General features: G+C 39.1%; 1 protein-coding gene across 13 annotated transcripts in view; it reads right to left on the reverse strand.

Moving 5' to 3' along the window:
• The window catches only part of TENM3 (teneurin transmembrane protein 3), a 711,055-nt gene that overhangs the window by 120,232 nt on the left and 573,565 nt on the right, over nt 1–17,258 (reverse strand). For all 13 annotated transcript variants that reach the window (XM_061585249.1, XM_061585250.1, XM_061585255.1 and 10 more), the window contains one exon: nt 15,107–15,253. In XM_061585249.1, coding sequence (XP_061441233.1) covers nt 15,107–15,253 — 147 coding nt within the window. The remainder of the gene's footprint in view (nt 1–15,106; nt 15,254–17,258) is intronic.

Here is a 17,258-nt window from a genome sequence, read left to right on the forward strand (position 1 = left end):
AACGCATACCGAGGGGTTTAAGGATCCTTAAAGCGCCTGGTATGTTTCAAGACGATGAGGAGTTTATAAACAAATGGTGTGCCATTCTTAATAAATGTTCTCAAGACCTTATGATCCTATTAGTGGACACCTCTTCTCGAATAAATTCTCAGCTAAAACTATCTCTTAATGAAACAATAGACAAATACAAGAAACAGAACATACCAGATATAGATCAAAAACTATCCTTGCTGGATACAGAATTAGAATGGCTGACAATTCAGCCAGATAAGCAACTAATAAGTCATATAAATAAATAAATTTAAAAAAAATTATGAGGAAGTAAAGACATTCAAATACAAGAAATTCATGAGAGATGACAATGATTACAAAATGATGTGGGTTCTCTGAATTTACTCCTAACCAGTATATCACTGAGATTGTTTGTTCTTTTAAATGAGATCAGAGTATACCCTTGGTTATATAAGGAACAAAAGAGGGTCACTTTCTCCACACATGAAACTTCAAAAGAATCTTACACAGATTGGAACGCTACCACCGCAGGCAGCAGTGATGCCGACAGCTCTAACTACAACATGCCTACTTTTTTGGAAGACAGAGGCAAATACAAAAGGACCACACCTCACGAGAACAATCAGAAACGTTTCAAGAACAACAAGCCCCCCCCCTTACCGTCTTCGGAAAAAAGTTAGTTATCAACCTTTCTAAGAGACATTTAAGTGCTTTAGAAACACATGTACTGGAAAAAGGACTTTCGTTTGTACCCACCCCTCAGCATGATCCCGTCCAAGTTAGATTAGATCTCTTCCACTTTTTCAGGAGGATTAAATTGTGGCACTACTTTAGAGGGACCATGTCTAAACCTGTGGAACTGCACAGCAAGTTTAAAACACAGTCGAGGTTCATGCCTCCAGCACCCATGGATCCCTCGATAATTACTTTTGAAAGACTTATTTCACAAGATCTAGAAAGAATGGAAACTTCACCACAAGACCCATGGCACAACTTGAGTAAGGAAGAACATTACGTTTTAAGAAAATTATCTGGTGATACCTCCATCATCATCAAACAAGCCGATAAAGAGGGTGCTATAGTCATTCAGAACACTCAGGATTATAAAGATGAAATTTCCTCACAACTGTTTGACACCACAGCATACCAAATATGTCCTAATGACCCCTTGGCTGGTATCGCACACGAAATCCTTATCACTCTTGAGGAAGGCTTTAATTTGGGTTATATAATTGTGGAGGAGCAAAAATTTTTGCGTAATCAAAATCCTAGGACACCAGTTTTTTACACCTTACCTAAGATCCATAAAGGCATTATACCTCCTCCAGGAAGACCCATAGTCTCGGGCTGCAATTCCATCCTAGAACCATTATCGCAGTTTGTGGACCATTATTTGAAGCCTTTCATACCATCTATTCCATCATACATACGAGACTTCACCGACTTCATTAATAAGACGCAGGCTATTCATATAGAGCCTCAGGATAGTTTGGTCACCATGGATGTGCGAGTCTTGTACACCAGTATACCACAAGAACAAGCCATAGACATCATTTGACACACACTGGACAGAAGGACATTTAGACAACCCCCAACCCATTTTCTCTGCTCTTTAGCAGAGATAGTGATGTGCAAGAACTACTTCAAATTTGGTCACTCTTTTTATTGGCAAATTAAAGGGGTACCCATGCGGTGCCCCATGGCCCCAGAAGTGGCCAATCTAGATATGGAACTCTTTGAGAAAGAGATCACTACCCCTTCCAGCCCTTTTTCTGAACAACTTATATGCTGGTTACGATACATAGATGATGTTTTCCTTATCTGGAGAGGTGGGGTTGATCGTCTACAAGAATTTTTTGTATGGGTCAATAGTAAGAACGGCCAAATCCAGTTTGATTCTCATTTCAGTCCAGTTGAAATCAACTTTTTAGATCTTAGAATTATTAAACACGGAGTCCATCTGTGTACATCATTATACAAAAAACCCACTGACAGGAATACTTATTTAAGATATGATAGTTCACATCCTAGGACATTAAGACAAAACCTACCCTACAGTCAGTTCCTTAGAGTGAAACAAAACTGCACTTCTAACAGGGACTTAGACATCAATCTTTGATCCTGAAGAAGAATCTATCAGAGAGGGGCTACCACAAAAGATAATAGAGGACAACTACAGGAAAGCCTTACACAAAAAACGTTCAGACCTTTAAAAACTTACATCGAAAACAGCTTCTGAACGATTGCAGTGCAACTTGACTTTTGACCACATCAGTAACAAGCTACAGAACAGCATCCGCAGACATTGGCACATTGTGCAACATATCCCCGGATGTCAGAAAAAACCTGTGATCTCATTTAAAAGAACAAACAATCTCAGTGATATACTGGTTAGGAGTAAATTCAGAGAACCCACATCATCCCAGGGTTGTAGTAGGCACAAATGCTCCCATGGGGCACCACCCCTGTGGCCATTGTGTCTACTGCAAGTACACACAGAAAAAGATAGGATTTACCAACCCTATTAATCAGAAACAATATACTCTGAAACACTTTCCCACATGTAATACATCCAGTGTCGTTTACATCATTCAATGCAGCTGTCCCAAAATGTATGTAGGCCAGACAAGCAGAGTCCTCAAAAAGCGTGTAGGTGAACATGTTAGCAACATAAGAAACAGCAGATCAGGATCTCCCCTGGTCGAGCATTTTGTCAGATGTGGACATTCTTTAACAGATTTCAATTTCTGGGTACTAGAAAAAGTAGGTGTGCAGGATACTCAGACTCTATTGAGAAGAGAACTGGCGTAGATCTTAGAACTTAAAACGCTTGTCCCCAATGGGTTAAATGAAGAGTTGGAGTTTCTTCCGCTTTTATGAATCTTACACTTTACTGACGATCCCTTAGACACAGCTGTGGTCGTTTCCTCTGTCCCAGAGCTAACAGGCAATTGAATGAGCCTATATAATTATACGCTTTCAGCTATAGCTACTATATGGTTAATCTTACACTGCATAGAATTGGCATAAAGACTATTTGTACTAATTGTATATTTTTCCTACAATACGATTCCAGAGACACACTTTATATTTGCTATGTATTATGTCTGTTTCCCCCCCAAATGCCATTTGGTATTATATTGTACTATATGAGTTGATGTGAATGAATCACTGAATGTATCTCTGCATGTTTTAATTTTTAGCCCCTGACGAAGGCCAATCCCTATGTGGCCGAAGCGCGTTGGGCTCTATTCCTCTTTTTAATAAATCCATTTGGAATCTTTCAACAAGCAATTCTTCTTCACTGGCATCTTGGGGCCTTTCCGCTCCTCCCTTCCATTGTTTTGGATGCCATCCACTTTTGCTGCCCTTTGGATCTTTGGCTGAGCAAGCTGTGTCCAGCTCAGCAGGGCCATGTCAGCATAAGTCACTCATCTCAGTTCAGCCAGCCCAACTTGGTTCAGCCGGGCCTTAGCTGGGACTGGCATAAGTTATGATGATGTAAGCCCCCCAAAAGGGGCATTCCAGGGATGTGGTGGGGAGGGACTGATGAGAAGGGGATTTATGCCATATCCTACTTCCATTCAGCTTGGTCATGTGACCTCCAGTCCTGGTGTAAATTAAGCCAGGAAAAAGCTCTGCTGGCTCAACCTATGTCCTCTCCTCTTAAGGGTTCCCGAACACAGTTAGGATCCACTGTATTTTAAGCCGTCTTAAAATAACCTATAGGATTGTGCCCTTAAATTATGCCAGCTTCCTCGATGTAGGATTGCTCCCTTAATAGTTTTTTTTGTTAAGCTGCCATGTGTTCTTGAAATAAAGTGAAATGGAAAGGTAGGGTATAAATATTTCTAATAAGTTTTAATCATTATTATTCTACTAATGATTCTATGCCAGTCAGCATGCATGTTGTTTTCTACAGCACCTGTGGCTTACCAGATCACTCTGGTTTGGGGATGGCTATTTCTACCTGAATGTCATGAAGTATACAATTCAATTATATAGCAGAACATTACAAGGTATATAATAAATAAGAAGACAGATGGGAATACAAAATAACCCCCTACATGCCAAAATACAACCAGCAGCAGATAAAATTCACATTCTACCTCAAAGTCTACATTCTGCAGCCAAAATTCCACTCTTAGTTCAATGCATACAAGTTCCAAAAACCACAAGGAACTTCAGATTTCTTGCAGATGTTGGCACACCAACAAAGTATCCACAAATTTTATGAATTGAGTACTGTTGCAATTTAAGGAGTTCAAAGTGTGCCAGATTTCAAATCACTGCAAAATTTCATTTCAATGCCAGCACAGATATAGCTAGCACACATATTGCTGATTTATAAATATTAAATAATTTCCAAGGGGGTTTTAAAGTAGCTTTTATGTGAGGTTATTTGGTTTTCTAGAAAGAGAAGCAGGTAACTCCAGCTTGGCTGCTTCCTGGAGCCTATTTAAAGCATTTGAGCTGCAAGTCAGCTTTAAATATTTAAGAACATTTATGAAGATGGATTCTTTTTCCTTTAGAACAAAGGCTACATTGCTACATGCAGAGGTAATTTCACCCGCTCTTTCAGATGAAAATAAATATATGGGAACACAATATCTGTTCAGCAAATTGAATCTTAATGCAAATCAGTTAATGATGAATACTAGCTGACATAAACACAGTGTGTACACATGTGGGCATTTTATACATTTGCACAGCATATTCAAATTAAATGAGTTAAAACCCATCAACTCTGGAATGCATAATTTGGGGAGCAATTAATCCTAAACTTTAAAAGACAACTGGTAATTAGCTGAACATTCAATACAAAGGAAATCTCAGCTACCTAATGTATTCTCAACTTGCATAAATATTACTAACTTAATCTTCAATACTTCTCTCACTCAAATCTGCATCCCACACAAAAAGAAATAATTTAAGTATTTTTTTAAAAAAATAAACACGCAAACAAGAGAAAGTTTTCTCTAAAATAGGATAAATAAATATTTGTGAGGGAGTATTCTGATCAATTCACAAAAAATATACTGAAGCAACATCTGAAGAAGCCATTTCCATTCAGTAACACCATTTACACATTATAATGATTAATATTTCAGAATGGAACTCTCAGACCAGCTGCTGGGAGCTGAAAGAAACATTTGCTGTTCTTTACTGATTGTCTGCCGCAAAGCCCTAAAGCTCTCTCTGATGTCATACTTTCAGCCACCTTCCTTGGCTCCCTTCATTCGTTCTTACCTGACCACTTATTTCTCAATCTCTAATTATCTTTTTTTGTTCTACATTTTTCTAACATCTCCCAAAACATGATAAAGAGCCTTCTTCTCACTGCACTAGAAAAATGAAACAAAATTTATTGGCCTGAAATCTGTAAAACATCTTTAATCTGTTTATGTGTCCTATGTTTCTCATGTATTTTGTGTCTGTCTTCTTGTCTAGGTAGCAGGTCCTTTGGGAGAAGTCCTATTTATCACTTCTGTCTATATATCATTTAGCACAATAACAACACTGCTTTGTTGGTTCTTAACCACCACTAAATTAAATGTCATCAAGGAAAACATGATTGATTAGCTTTAGAGGAAACTTTACATTCCAATTCCCCAAGGCCTGTTGGAGTTTAGATATATTGACTGGGAAGTGTGCACAATTCCCTCTTCATAAGCCTGGTAAATGAGCTCAATGGCTGGTTGTTATGCACATTAACCACTCAACTTACATTCGCCTCAATCTATACATATAGTAAAGCAGTTAATGAACATATAGTCTTAGCAGAGAAGAGGCATTTTGGCAAAGCCTCCAGAAGTGCTTCCAATCTGGACTTTATATACACTGTTATCTTTTCGGCGCCAGGTCAAGACTTTCCTCTTTCCCCAGGCATTTTAGCATGTATTTTAAATTGTTTTTATATTGTTTTAAATTTTAAAATTGTGTTTTAAATTGTTTTTAAAATATGTGTTTTAAATTGTATATTTGTTTTAATGTTTTTGATTGCTGTAAACCACCCAGAGAGCTTCGGCTATGGGGCGATATACAAGTGAAATAAATAAATAAATAAATAAATAAATACTTTTCTTGAATAGGCTATGCTAGTGTATTACCCCTATGTCATTAGATGTTCATGCAGCTTAACAAATGAAGTAATCCTGAAAGACGGAGAAAAAAGTTCTGAATGCTAAGCCACAACAAACATTCTAATTTGTTTAAATAAATATATAATCCACAATAATCTGTAGGTCCTGTATTAGCATGCAATCCATTTTGCATTTATGCTGGGCTGAGGGGAGTTGGATGTGGGGGATCTCCAGCTGAGCCAGCTGGGTCCTGGCTCAGCTGGGCTATGCTGCCATAAGTCCCTCAGCCCAGTTCAGCTGGGGCTCAGCTAGGCCAGCCCAGCTGAGTTGGGATCCAGACAGCTCAGCGGAGACTGGCAGAAGTGGCACCAGCATAAGCCCTGAAAAGGGGGCATGTTGGGGGCATTTCAGGGGAGGGGCCAAGGTGAGGGGAGTTAGGCCACATCCAATATGTGTTTGGAGCACTTCTGCAGGTCCCAATCCAGGCAAAAATTGCACCGGGGAAAAGGTTAGTCTAAGAAAATAATTGCAATAGAAGTCAATGGAGAGTACTTACTCCCTGGTAGGGTTATTTGGGAGAGCAGGCTTTTACTTTCTGGTCTCTGTGCACAGCTCCTGGCTGAGCTGGCTTTCAGCCGAACCAGAAGCTCCTGAATGACAACTGGATGCAGCAGAACTTTGTGCCGGCTTCCCCTGAGTTGGATTGCTCCGTTAGTCTGCTTTCTGGGTCTCTGACTAAACCATACAGGGATGGCATTCTCACTCTCATATACGCATATTTTACAGATAGGTAAGAACTGATAGATCTCATTTTTCATGGAGTTATAACAATAGTGATATAAAATGCAGTGGTATGCATGTTTCAAATCTACATGTACTTCATGGATTTTCCATAAATTTCATTGAATGCAACCACCATAATTAGTGCCCCAAACTACTTTCCAAACATAGGAAATTAAAAGTGCAATCTTATATGTATCTGCTCAGAAGTAAATCACACTGAATTCACATTAACAGGGCTCATTCCCAGGTAAATGGGTGTAGGATTACAGCCTAAAAGTAATTTGGGAATTGGTTTAAGGAACTGATAAAAAGGAAATGGAAGGGGTGAAAAACTAGTTGCATGTGTGCTGTTTTTCCCTTATGTGCACAACTGATTAAACCTTCCATGATGATTGACCCCATGCTGCTATTAAGTCTTTTTCCTTAGCTTAATAGCAGCATTTTTTTTGGGGGGGGAGAATTCCATCAGAATTGGAGGAGGGGGAGAGAAGGTTTAAAACTTTCACCTGCAGTCTGCCTTGCTCAGCTTACTAGGGAACAGGTGAGAATTGTGAAAAGAGGACTGGACTGCAAAAAAAACGTAATCTTTATCTGGACTCCACACCTTTCTTCCTGCTGTTCTGCTGATAAGTGGGAGGGTATGTTGTGGGCCACATAAGATTAGACAGTACGCCAGCAGGAGCCTGGGGGGCACAGATTGCACACTTTTGAATGAAAGATAGAAAAAGCAGGTATGTTTCTTGTAGATTATGCGTACTGAAGAATGTGCATATTGCCTAGAGAAAGTACAAAATGCAGTCAAGATAGGCTCATTCCCCAAGATCTGTTGAGAAATGTGCATATTGGCTACAGAACGTCCAAAATTCAACCAACATTTCCCAAGGCCTGTTAGGGTAGGATTATGCATAATGACTGAAGAATGACAAAAAAATGCAGTTGATATATGCACATTTCCCAAGGCCTGTTGGAGATTATGTATATTGATTAGGAAATGTGTATAATTCTGTCTTCATGGGAGGATTATGTGCACATTCTCCATGAGGCCTGGTGAATGTGCACATTTGCCCACTGTTAATGCACATTAACCTCTCAATTTACATTTCCCTTAATATATACATCTTAAGATGCAGGTATAATTGGCAAACTGTAAATGCAGTTTGAGAAATGATGCTTGCTCTTCTCAAAATATTTTGTAATTTTACACGTTAACATATTCACATATTTAGTATTGTCCCTTGCTAATTAAATTAAAAATCTCTCTATTCTTATTATTTTCAATCTAATTCTGTTAAAATAATAGTAATGGAGAAATGCCTTTCCAATCTGCTTTCAATCAATTTACATTAGTATCAAAACCAGGTATTTAGTATCTGCTATATTGATTGTTAAAAGCTATATATTGGCAATAGACTCTTTTGGGGGGTTTGCTTTGTTTGATTTTATGCATCTACATTGTCCTGCAGGCAATATTTAGCACCACTGCCAAAGAGGAATGTTCAAATTTAGTCATTCATTTTTGTTACTTTATAAATAGCAAATGTACATCTAGCATGTAGACTGCAGGTCATAAAACTGTTTGAGATTGACATCTTCTGAACTAATCAGCTGGAAATGCATTTTTACAAGCTTTTTCACTCACATCAATCAGGGAAAGAATCTCATTTTCACCAGTCAAAATACAGGGACACACTGTTTGTTATTTTTCTATGAAGTTTATCAGCTACTTGCCCAAGCGAGTGACGGATGGTTATGACTCTGGTTCCCTCTAACTTGCGAAAACATTTTTCACTCTCTCTCTGTATTTATACAGCTAGTGCTTTCTACCAAGTATTCTACTGTGCTATGTGTAAAATAACAAAGGTGAAATTCCTCCACAAAATCATCAGTATATTGTAGGTGGGACCAAAAATTGTACCTGTCTTAGTTCAACAACTACTATCTCCATTTGAATTAACAAAAAAAAGTAAGGAAAAAGGACAAAATGTTTAAGTCTACTAAATAATCATTATCAGTGCTATATGATAGTCTTGTATTTAGAATATCTTAATCCACAGCTTAAGTTTTAACAACCTGTGAACAAAAATCTCAACTGTGGGCTTTTATAAAAAATGTCAGTATGCCATATAAACATAATGTTGGTACCCTATAAACACATAGTTCATTCACCCCCTGAATATTGTGTGGACTTTTGATCTTCACATTTCAAACAGGGTATAACCAGAAACTGTTCAGAGAAAATGTACAAAATAATCAGGTGCTATAGGAAACCTTTCAAGTTCAGAAAGGATAATAAGATTAAACCTCTTCAGCTAAGGAAGGTAGTAACTAAAGAAGAACAACTGAAGCACATGTTGGATCTTGAGCGCATTTCAAAAATTAGTTTTTCAAAAAAGATTAGACATTGGCCCCATTCGGACAATCATATCTTGGCTAGACTTTTCTCCATGCACACAGCTCCTTTGCTCAAGCTCCAATTAAATCTGGAAGTCTTGAATTAACTAGGTAAAAGCCAGGATCTTAAAGAAACTTCAAACAATGGTATAAGAAGCTGGCTTGTTCTTAAGCTGGTAACTAGAGTTTCCCAGTTTCAACAAAAAAGTGAAACTATAGTTAATTAGAGACTTCCTGGTTTAATTGTGGCTTCATTTTTCTGATTTAAATCCCTCCCCGCCTCCGGCAACCTGCTGTTTGACCTGCAGAACAAATTATACAGTGCTTATGGATTTATTTTTAGCAGTCAAAGAATTGTGTTATTACCAATTTTATTGAAAATATAGAACCAAGCACACTTTTGTATTAGAGTAACTACATTTGCGGTGCAATTCTATTCATGATTACTTGGAAGAAAATTCCATTGTGTTCAATGGGACTCCCAGTTAAGTGTGCATAGGACTGCAGTTTTAGTTAAGAATACTCTGATCAATCAAAAAGGTGCTCCTAATTAATAAGAAATTCACCCACCCATCCCCAAAACAGCTGAAAACCTCAATTTTTGCAGTGAGAAATGGTCCTGTAAAAATGGCGGTGGTGGGGCTTTTGGCCAATCTTTAGTGCAGATCTAATTAGATTAGCCTCTGATAGATGCTATTCAGGTTGCACCAAGGGGTGCTGGGCCTGATAGATCTTTTTTGTATAAAATAATTAATAGATGCTTTAAAGCTAACCTAAATAAGACTGTACAAAGATTCTCAGAATTCATCTTAAAACTCTATCAATCTGAAGATGCTATACCTTTCATATGATGTCAGGTTTTCACTCCCCACCCCACAATTTTGCTTAATATCTAACCTAATGAAGAGTTCTGGTGAACTTAAAGTGTCACTATTTTATGAGAATGTTATACGTCTTAATAAAAGTATTGTCTTACTATGGATGTTGGATTTTCTCACTGCTCACAGGACCCCCAATGGAGGAAGTGAAAGGAGATGATTTTCATCAATTCCTAATTGCCCTTGCATAATCGTGAAAAGCTGCTCCAGAGGATTGGGGAAGTTTCAAGAACAACTTAGGAGGTGACACCAGGGGCTGCAAGAGGAATCGGCAAAAATTGTATTTCTTCCTCTCTCCAGTGGGAGCCTCTTCTTCATATATAAAAAGCTTAATCTCAAAAGCTGAATTTTCCTCTAGGTCCTTTCATTTGCATACAAAAGTAGCATCATGGGTCCAGTTTTAACATATTTTATAATAAATTCAGTTTTAATTTTAAACTAACCCTTAAAGAGAGAGAAAATATAACTGAGATGCTTAAAATTGCAATAAAAATATAGATGATGTAATGATTTAAAATTATTTTTGAAAATGTTTTTATCAGTCGTGAAAACATAACAAATAAACAAACATAAAGGCCTGAAAAACCCTGATCTCTTTAATATCATATATAGATAGTTATAGTCAGATCAGTTTCTATCTTCGTAAGTTACAAAATAACCAAAATCAAGATAGAAATTTGTATACAGTTAATTGTAACATAAACCTTGAACATTCAGCCGAGCCTTTCCTGTCCATTGCCTTCAAATATCTAAGATGCTCTCATGCAAAAGATGGAACAGACCTGTTCTCTGTTGCTGTAGAAGGCAGGAGGAGAATCCTGCAGAAACTGCAAGGAAGCAGATTTCACCTGAAGATTAGGAGAAACTTCTAAATGGTAAGAGCAACAGTGGAACAGACGTACTTGGGAGATGGTAGGCTCTCCTTCAGTTGAGTTATTTAAACAGAGGCTAGACAGCCATCTGTCAGAGACTCTGTAGTTGCATCTTGCATTGTAAATCTTGCATCGAGCAGTGGTTAGCCTACTGCAAGATCCCTTCCAACTCTGTGATTCCCTATCTTACTTTTATCATTACATTTAGGGAGACTATTAACATTAATCTTTTCTCTCTTTACACACTTACGGCTCTTAGAGGTTTCATCTGTTTCCTGTTTTCACTTGTATTTAGATTCTGACTGAAGCACAAGAAGCACTAGAGTCTAGTTACATTTCGCATTTCATAGTTTTCCATCTGTTTGCTGTTGAATGCGTGGCCAGTCCAGAGTTTTAATAACTCAAATAATTTCCATAATATATACAAAATTCCCCACAAAATAAGACTGCCTAACCACTACTCCAGATCCAAGGAGCACCACCCTTGCATTCCTGAGTTGTAAGCAGCTGCAGTATTTCTACTGATCTAATGAACCACTGTTAATTGTAAATGCACCTTGGCAAAATGTTAAAAATATGAGGCCATTGCATGCCAGTATAATGATTTAAGAAAGGGTTTTTTGCTAGTCTAACAAGGGAGTTCACTCATCTATAACGGATCAGGTTTGCAGGTTGGGAGTACTTGTGTCATTACATTTTGTCAGGCTGCAATTCACTTTATGTGGGGCTGCCTTTGAAAATGGTTCAGAAGTTTTAGTGTGGCAGCCCAACTGCTGACAGGTTCAAGGTGAACAGATCATATCACAGCAATTCTGTTATAACTACATTGGCTGTCTGTATGCTTCCAAGCCCAATTCAAAGTGCTGTTTTGACCTATGAGCCCCTTTATGGCTCAGGACCCCAGTATCTTCTGGAATGTCCTCTGTGAGAAGGACTACCAAGAGCACACACCCCCTGTGCTGATCTTAACACCCAAGAAAGGAAGGAGGTGGTATTTCAGATATTTGGAGCCTAAGTCATTGAGGGTTTTAAACAATAGAATGAGCACCTATTGGGCCTGGAAATGAACTGTCAACCAATGCAGCTGTTTTAAAATAGGAGATATATTAGTTCTAAATGGACTCCCAGTCAGTAAGCCGGTTGCTACATTTTGGACCAGTTGAAGTTTCAAGAGCAGATCCATGCAAAGCACCTTGCAGACACCAGAAGACACCAGAGCATGGAGTACACAGGCGAACTTATCTTTGTCCAAAAGTAGCTGACAAACCAGCTGTAGCTGGACATAGGCACACCTAGCTACTGAGACCACCTGAGCCTCCAATGACATTGTTGAACCCAGGAGTATCCCCAAGCTATGAACCTGCTCCTTCCAGGGAGGTGCAGCCAGGGCCAGTTCCAGGCATGACTGGGCCCTTGGGCACCAGCCTGCTCTGGGCCCACAGCACTATAGCCCAATACCCCCCTCCAACAGGTGGCGTGGGGCTAATAAGCCCACCCACATTCCTCACCTACCTTGTTTTGTGTGAATGATTTGTAGTGTGCATGCCTGCCATCACCCAGGATGGCGGCAGAGGCATCAGCTCCTTAGGGGAGCCCCTGATGCCATCTTGGATGATGCCAGGCATGCACGCACAGCGGAACAGCATTCACACTGATGGGAGAGGTAGGTGGAGTGTGCGGGAGGATTACTGAAGCCTGCACTGTCTGTATGGGGGGTGCCTGGGAGCTGCCTCTCCGCGATCTGTGGCAGGGTCTGGTTGCAGGACGCAATGCTGCCATGGATCACATAATAGGAGTACCACCCTCCCACCCTTCACCATCCTTCTGGGCTGTAGGAGCCCTTGGCCAGGACCCAACCTGGCCACCCTCTAGCGCCAGCCCTGAGTGCAGCCCATCCAGAACAGGCCATCTCTTTTCCACCTCCTGAACTTGAGAACCTGGAACACATAACACCTCTGAGTTTTCAGGATTCAGTTCAATTTTTTGGTCCACATCCAGCCCAACACTGCCTCCAAGCACTGGTCTAGTACCTCAGCTGCTTCTCTCCATTCAGATGGAATAGAGAGATAGAGCTGGGTGTAATCTGTGTACTGGTGACACTTCACTTCAAATGTCCTGATAACAGCTCCCAGTGGGTTCAGATAGATGTTAAACAGCATGGAGGGCAAGATGGAACCCTGTGGGGTACCACAGGAAATCCCACAACTACTTTTTGGAAATGACTCTGGAGATAGGAGCAGATCCACTGAAGTACAGTGTCCCCAACCCCCACCTCCTTGAGCCATTCCAGAAGAATACTGTGATCAATGGTATCAAAAGCCGCCAAGAAGTCAAGAAGAACAAACAGGGTCACACTACTCCTCTTTCTCTCCTGACAAATGTAATCAATCAGAGTGAACAAGGCAGTTTCAGTGTCATGACTAGGCCTAAGCCAGACTGAAATGGATCCAAATATTCAGTCTCCTTCAAGCATCTCTGAAGCTGAACCACCACCACCCTTTTGAGCACCTTGCCCCAAAAGGGGATATTTGCCACTAGGTGATAGTTTAACATTTCTGGGTCCAGGGAAGTCTTTTAGATATGCCCCCTAAAAGGGCAGCAAGGAGAAATTTAGGTGAGAAATTAGCAGAGCAAGAACAAAAAATGTTTTAGCAGGGTGCCAAGCAGGGCTACTCTTGAAAAAGCAAGATTGGCATCAACTGGATTTGAAGCGAAAAGCATAAACTAAAAGAGCATACACAGACTACATGTCAAGTCACAATTATGCAACACATTATGTGCTTGAAGATATTCTAAAAAACATTTATGCATTTTACAAACAGGAAACAATGAGGTCTGAAGGTCAAACCAGTGAGACCATGGCAGAAAACTCAAAACCATGCAAAGTAACTCAGTGAAATTAGCCATCGGCAGATGAGTCACTCAAAACACCTGCAGTGTTTTTCACTACAAGTTAAGTCACAATATGCATGATACCATGATTTGAACTGAGCATTTAGGAAGCATTTCCCATACATGCACAAACACCCTCATTTCCTGTGTCTGGTATGCACAAGTGTGTAATGCAAGCAAGCACAGTATCTCTCTCCCTCCCCCCCACACACCTGAATTAATGGAAACCCAGGTGGGAAGAAACACCAGATTTTGTTCCCTTGCCAGAAAGGAGAGGGTAGACCATTCAAATTGGCTGAGCTGGTGGTTTTCCAGTTGGCTGGCAGTCCTAGCCCCCTTCTCCAAGAAGCTCATTCATGCTTTGTTTTGCTTTAGGTTGCAACGACAAAAGCAATGGGGTATTCAAGGACTTGGTGGGTTGTGGAACACACGGCTGTTGGCTGCTTTCTGTATGGTGCAATCCATGAGCTAGATAATTTGTGCAAGCCTTGATTAGATAATTCTTAAGATGAGTAAGTGAGAAGATAAAAGAGAGAGTCAAAATGTAATGTGAGGAATTGCAAAACTGAAGGTACACAGAATATGAACTTTTTAGAACTGAAGCCAGGGATGGGGAAATGAAGAAGACACTGATGAAAAGCAGGGGAAGATATGGCAGTGCTGGCCTGGTAGTTAAAAATTCTTCTTGAAGACCTTCACAGAGAGAGCTATATGTAGAAGAACACAGGAATGAGTCAAAGCTGGAATCTGCTAAGGAAAAGCTGTTGTGCTAGCAACACACTCAGTGGCATGATACTGTTGCTGACAATGGATCTTTCAAAAGTGTGAAGTTTTTGCTAAATTGTTTCTCAACATATATTTCACAACTATTCTTTGTTGGTATGCAGCTTTATTATAAAGCTCACTGAATTACAGTATTATTTTTGCCCTTAGATAAAATAGTACCACTTGAAACCTAATGCTAACTAATGGATTTTGATGTACACATTTTTTCTGCTGTAACCATCTCTTAAGGATTTGATAGCATACTAAATGAAGGTAATAAATGTTGTAGCACATTCCTACATGTATCTCATCACAGGTAGTAAAAGCTCTGTATCATTCTCAAAGCAGTATTTTTTCACCTGATCGAGAAGCTGATAATTTTATAATATTTTTTTTTAGCAGTGCAGGAATTTCACTCCACATCTCCTACCTCCTTCATTATCCTTGCTATCAGTACATAAAGTTTCCATGGCGACATCACATCCTGCTCCCCTCCATCCTGGCTGACAAACACAATGCCAGCCATTTTGATCCAGAGTACATCTTCCATTGCTGTTACATAGGCCAGGGCATCCCTCTGTCAAAACAGACAAAAAATGACACTGAATGTGATTTAGCTATTACAATAATTTAAAATTTAATCAAAATACAAACAGGGGACACTTACTGGGAACAGGCCTTTAGAACAGCACAAATACTGTAATTGCACATGGAGAGTAACAGCAACATTACCTGGGATTCTAATTCTTAACAAAGTGGCATCTTTGATTAGTCTGACACTTGAGACACCACTTACCTGTGCAGGCAGGAAATATATCCAAGAAACCTCTAAATACCTGCAGGCCAGACAAAATTATGTTTTCATTTTCTTTATCAGAGTACCAGGCCACATGATCATAGTACACAACACAGCCTCTTGGCAAAACAATACGGCTTCTACATTTTTGGAGCAAATAGTTATTTGATGTATATGCATTGTTGGTTACTTGATGGTATGGATTTTGTTAAGCTCCTTATTTTAAATAAATTCTTTGAAATGTCAAAGTAGATGCACTTCTCTGCACTCAATAAAAGAGAACACTAATTTTATCTGGTCTCAGAGTTGCCGTGTGTTCATGTGAAATTACAGTGCATTAAATAATTGCACAAAGTATAGGTCAGTTTCAATGACTATACTTTATGCCAAAAATACATTCCTTTTCACAGAATAAGCAAAGCCCAGGAAATAGTGAAGCAGCTTAGCATCTATTCTAACAAACATTAGGATTCAGGCTGCATACGGATGGGACAGGACTGACAGGATTTCCAACTAAATGTAATAGCTGTGCGTATTTGATTACTTAGGATGGACAAAATGAAATACCATAAGGACCACAATAAAACATTGATAGACTGAACAAAAACACGGTAGTGACGTGCTTCAAGACAGATAGTGGAAAGTGATTTTTTTGTGACAACCTCCCTAAGGCTTTTGTGCTGTTACCTTTAAATCCTATCTTGTCTGCTTTTATGGCCAAGGAGGGAAAATTTGGGAAACAATTAAAATTATTTAATAAATCCAAAATCTTTTTTGTCATCTAACAGAACATCAAAAACAGTATCTGTCACTTCCTACTGATGAAAACCTGGCATGCAGCCAACATGACCTATATGAGGATGATGACAGTTTATATATATGTAGAATGCTAGTATTCCTTATCTATGACTGTGGTAATACATTCACATAAGCAAGAAGAGAAGCAGAACTATAATCAGTGGCTACAAATCAGATATTTTAGGACAAAGCAGTAATTTGTAACTCTATACATCATGAAATATAAGTTGGGCCACCACCTTGTAAAGCTGTATCTTTCAAGTGTCTTTGGGAGCTAGAATAGTGTCCCTGTTGATTCCCCTTGGAATAATCTGTTCTTTTTACTATGAATGTTTAAATAGTTATTCATGTACTCCTTTCTCCACTTACACAGCACAAATGAAACAATAATTCTAATGTCATGATTGCTTTTAGTAAAATTAGTACTTACAGATGGAAGGGAATAATAGTAGTGTCTCATGACAAGGTATGATCAAGCTATAGTTATGGATATCATATCATCATGCCAGGCTGAGATTAGATTTGGCTGCCCATTTTTCTTTAGGTACTATTTGCCATCTGCACATTTTAATTGTACATGCAGAAGGTAAATTTATCTTCTGAAATGTTTTTCTTCTACTTTGGTTACATAGGACACACAGTTTTATCTGTCCTATTGGCAAAGCATTGCGGACAACAATTGAATGTGATCAAGAGTGATTGTATGAAAGCCTGGATACTGCCATGAATATTGCCATACTCTAATGAAAAAGCACAAGGAATAGAAGAAAGGCAATCTGGAAAAAGGGGAGCACTGGTGATAATCAAACAAAAACATATTTCTTTGCCAAACTTCTATCATAACTGAAGATATGGAAACGTTTGCTGTTTAGTGGTATGTGTTTCACTGTTCAGCAAGTGGTTGGATGAATTCACTTTTTCACCCCAATTTAAAACTACTTTTACAGATTTTCTTTGAAAACTGAGATATAATCTTTCAATAAAAGCT

Source organism: Rhineura floridana, chromosome 9 (genome assembly GCF_030035675.1).
Source record: "Rhineura floridana isolate rRhiFlo1 chromosome 9, rRhiFlo1.hap2, whole genome shotgun sequence".
In the NCBI taxonomy this organism is placed as follows: domain Eukaryota; kingdom Metazoa; phylum Chordata; class Lepidosauria; order Squamata; family Rhineuridae; genus Rhineura; species Rhineura floridana.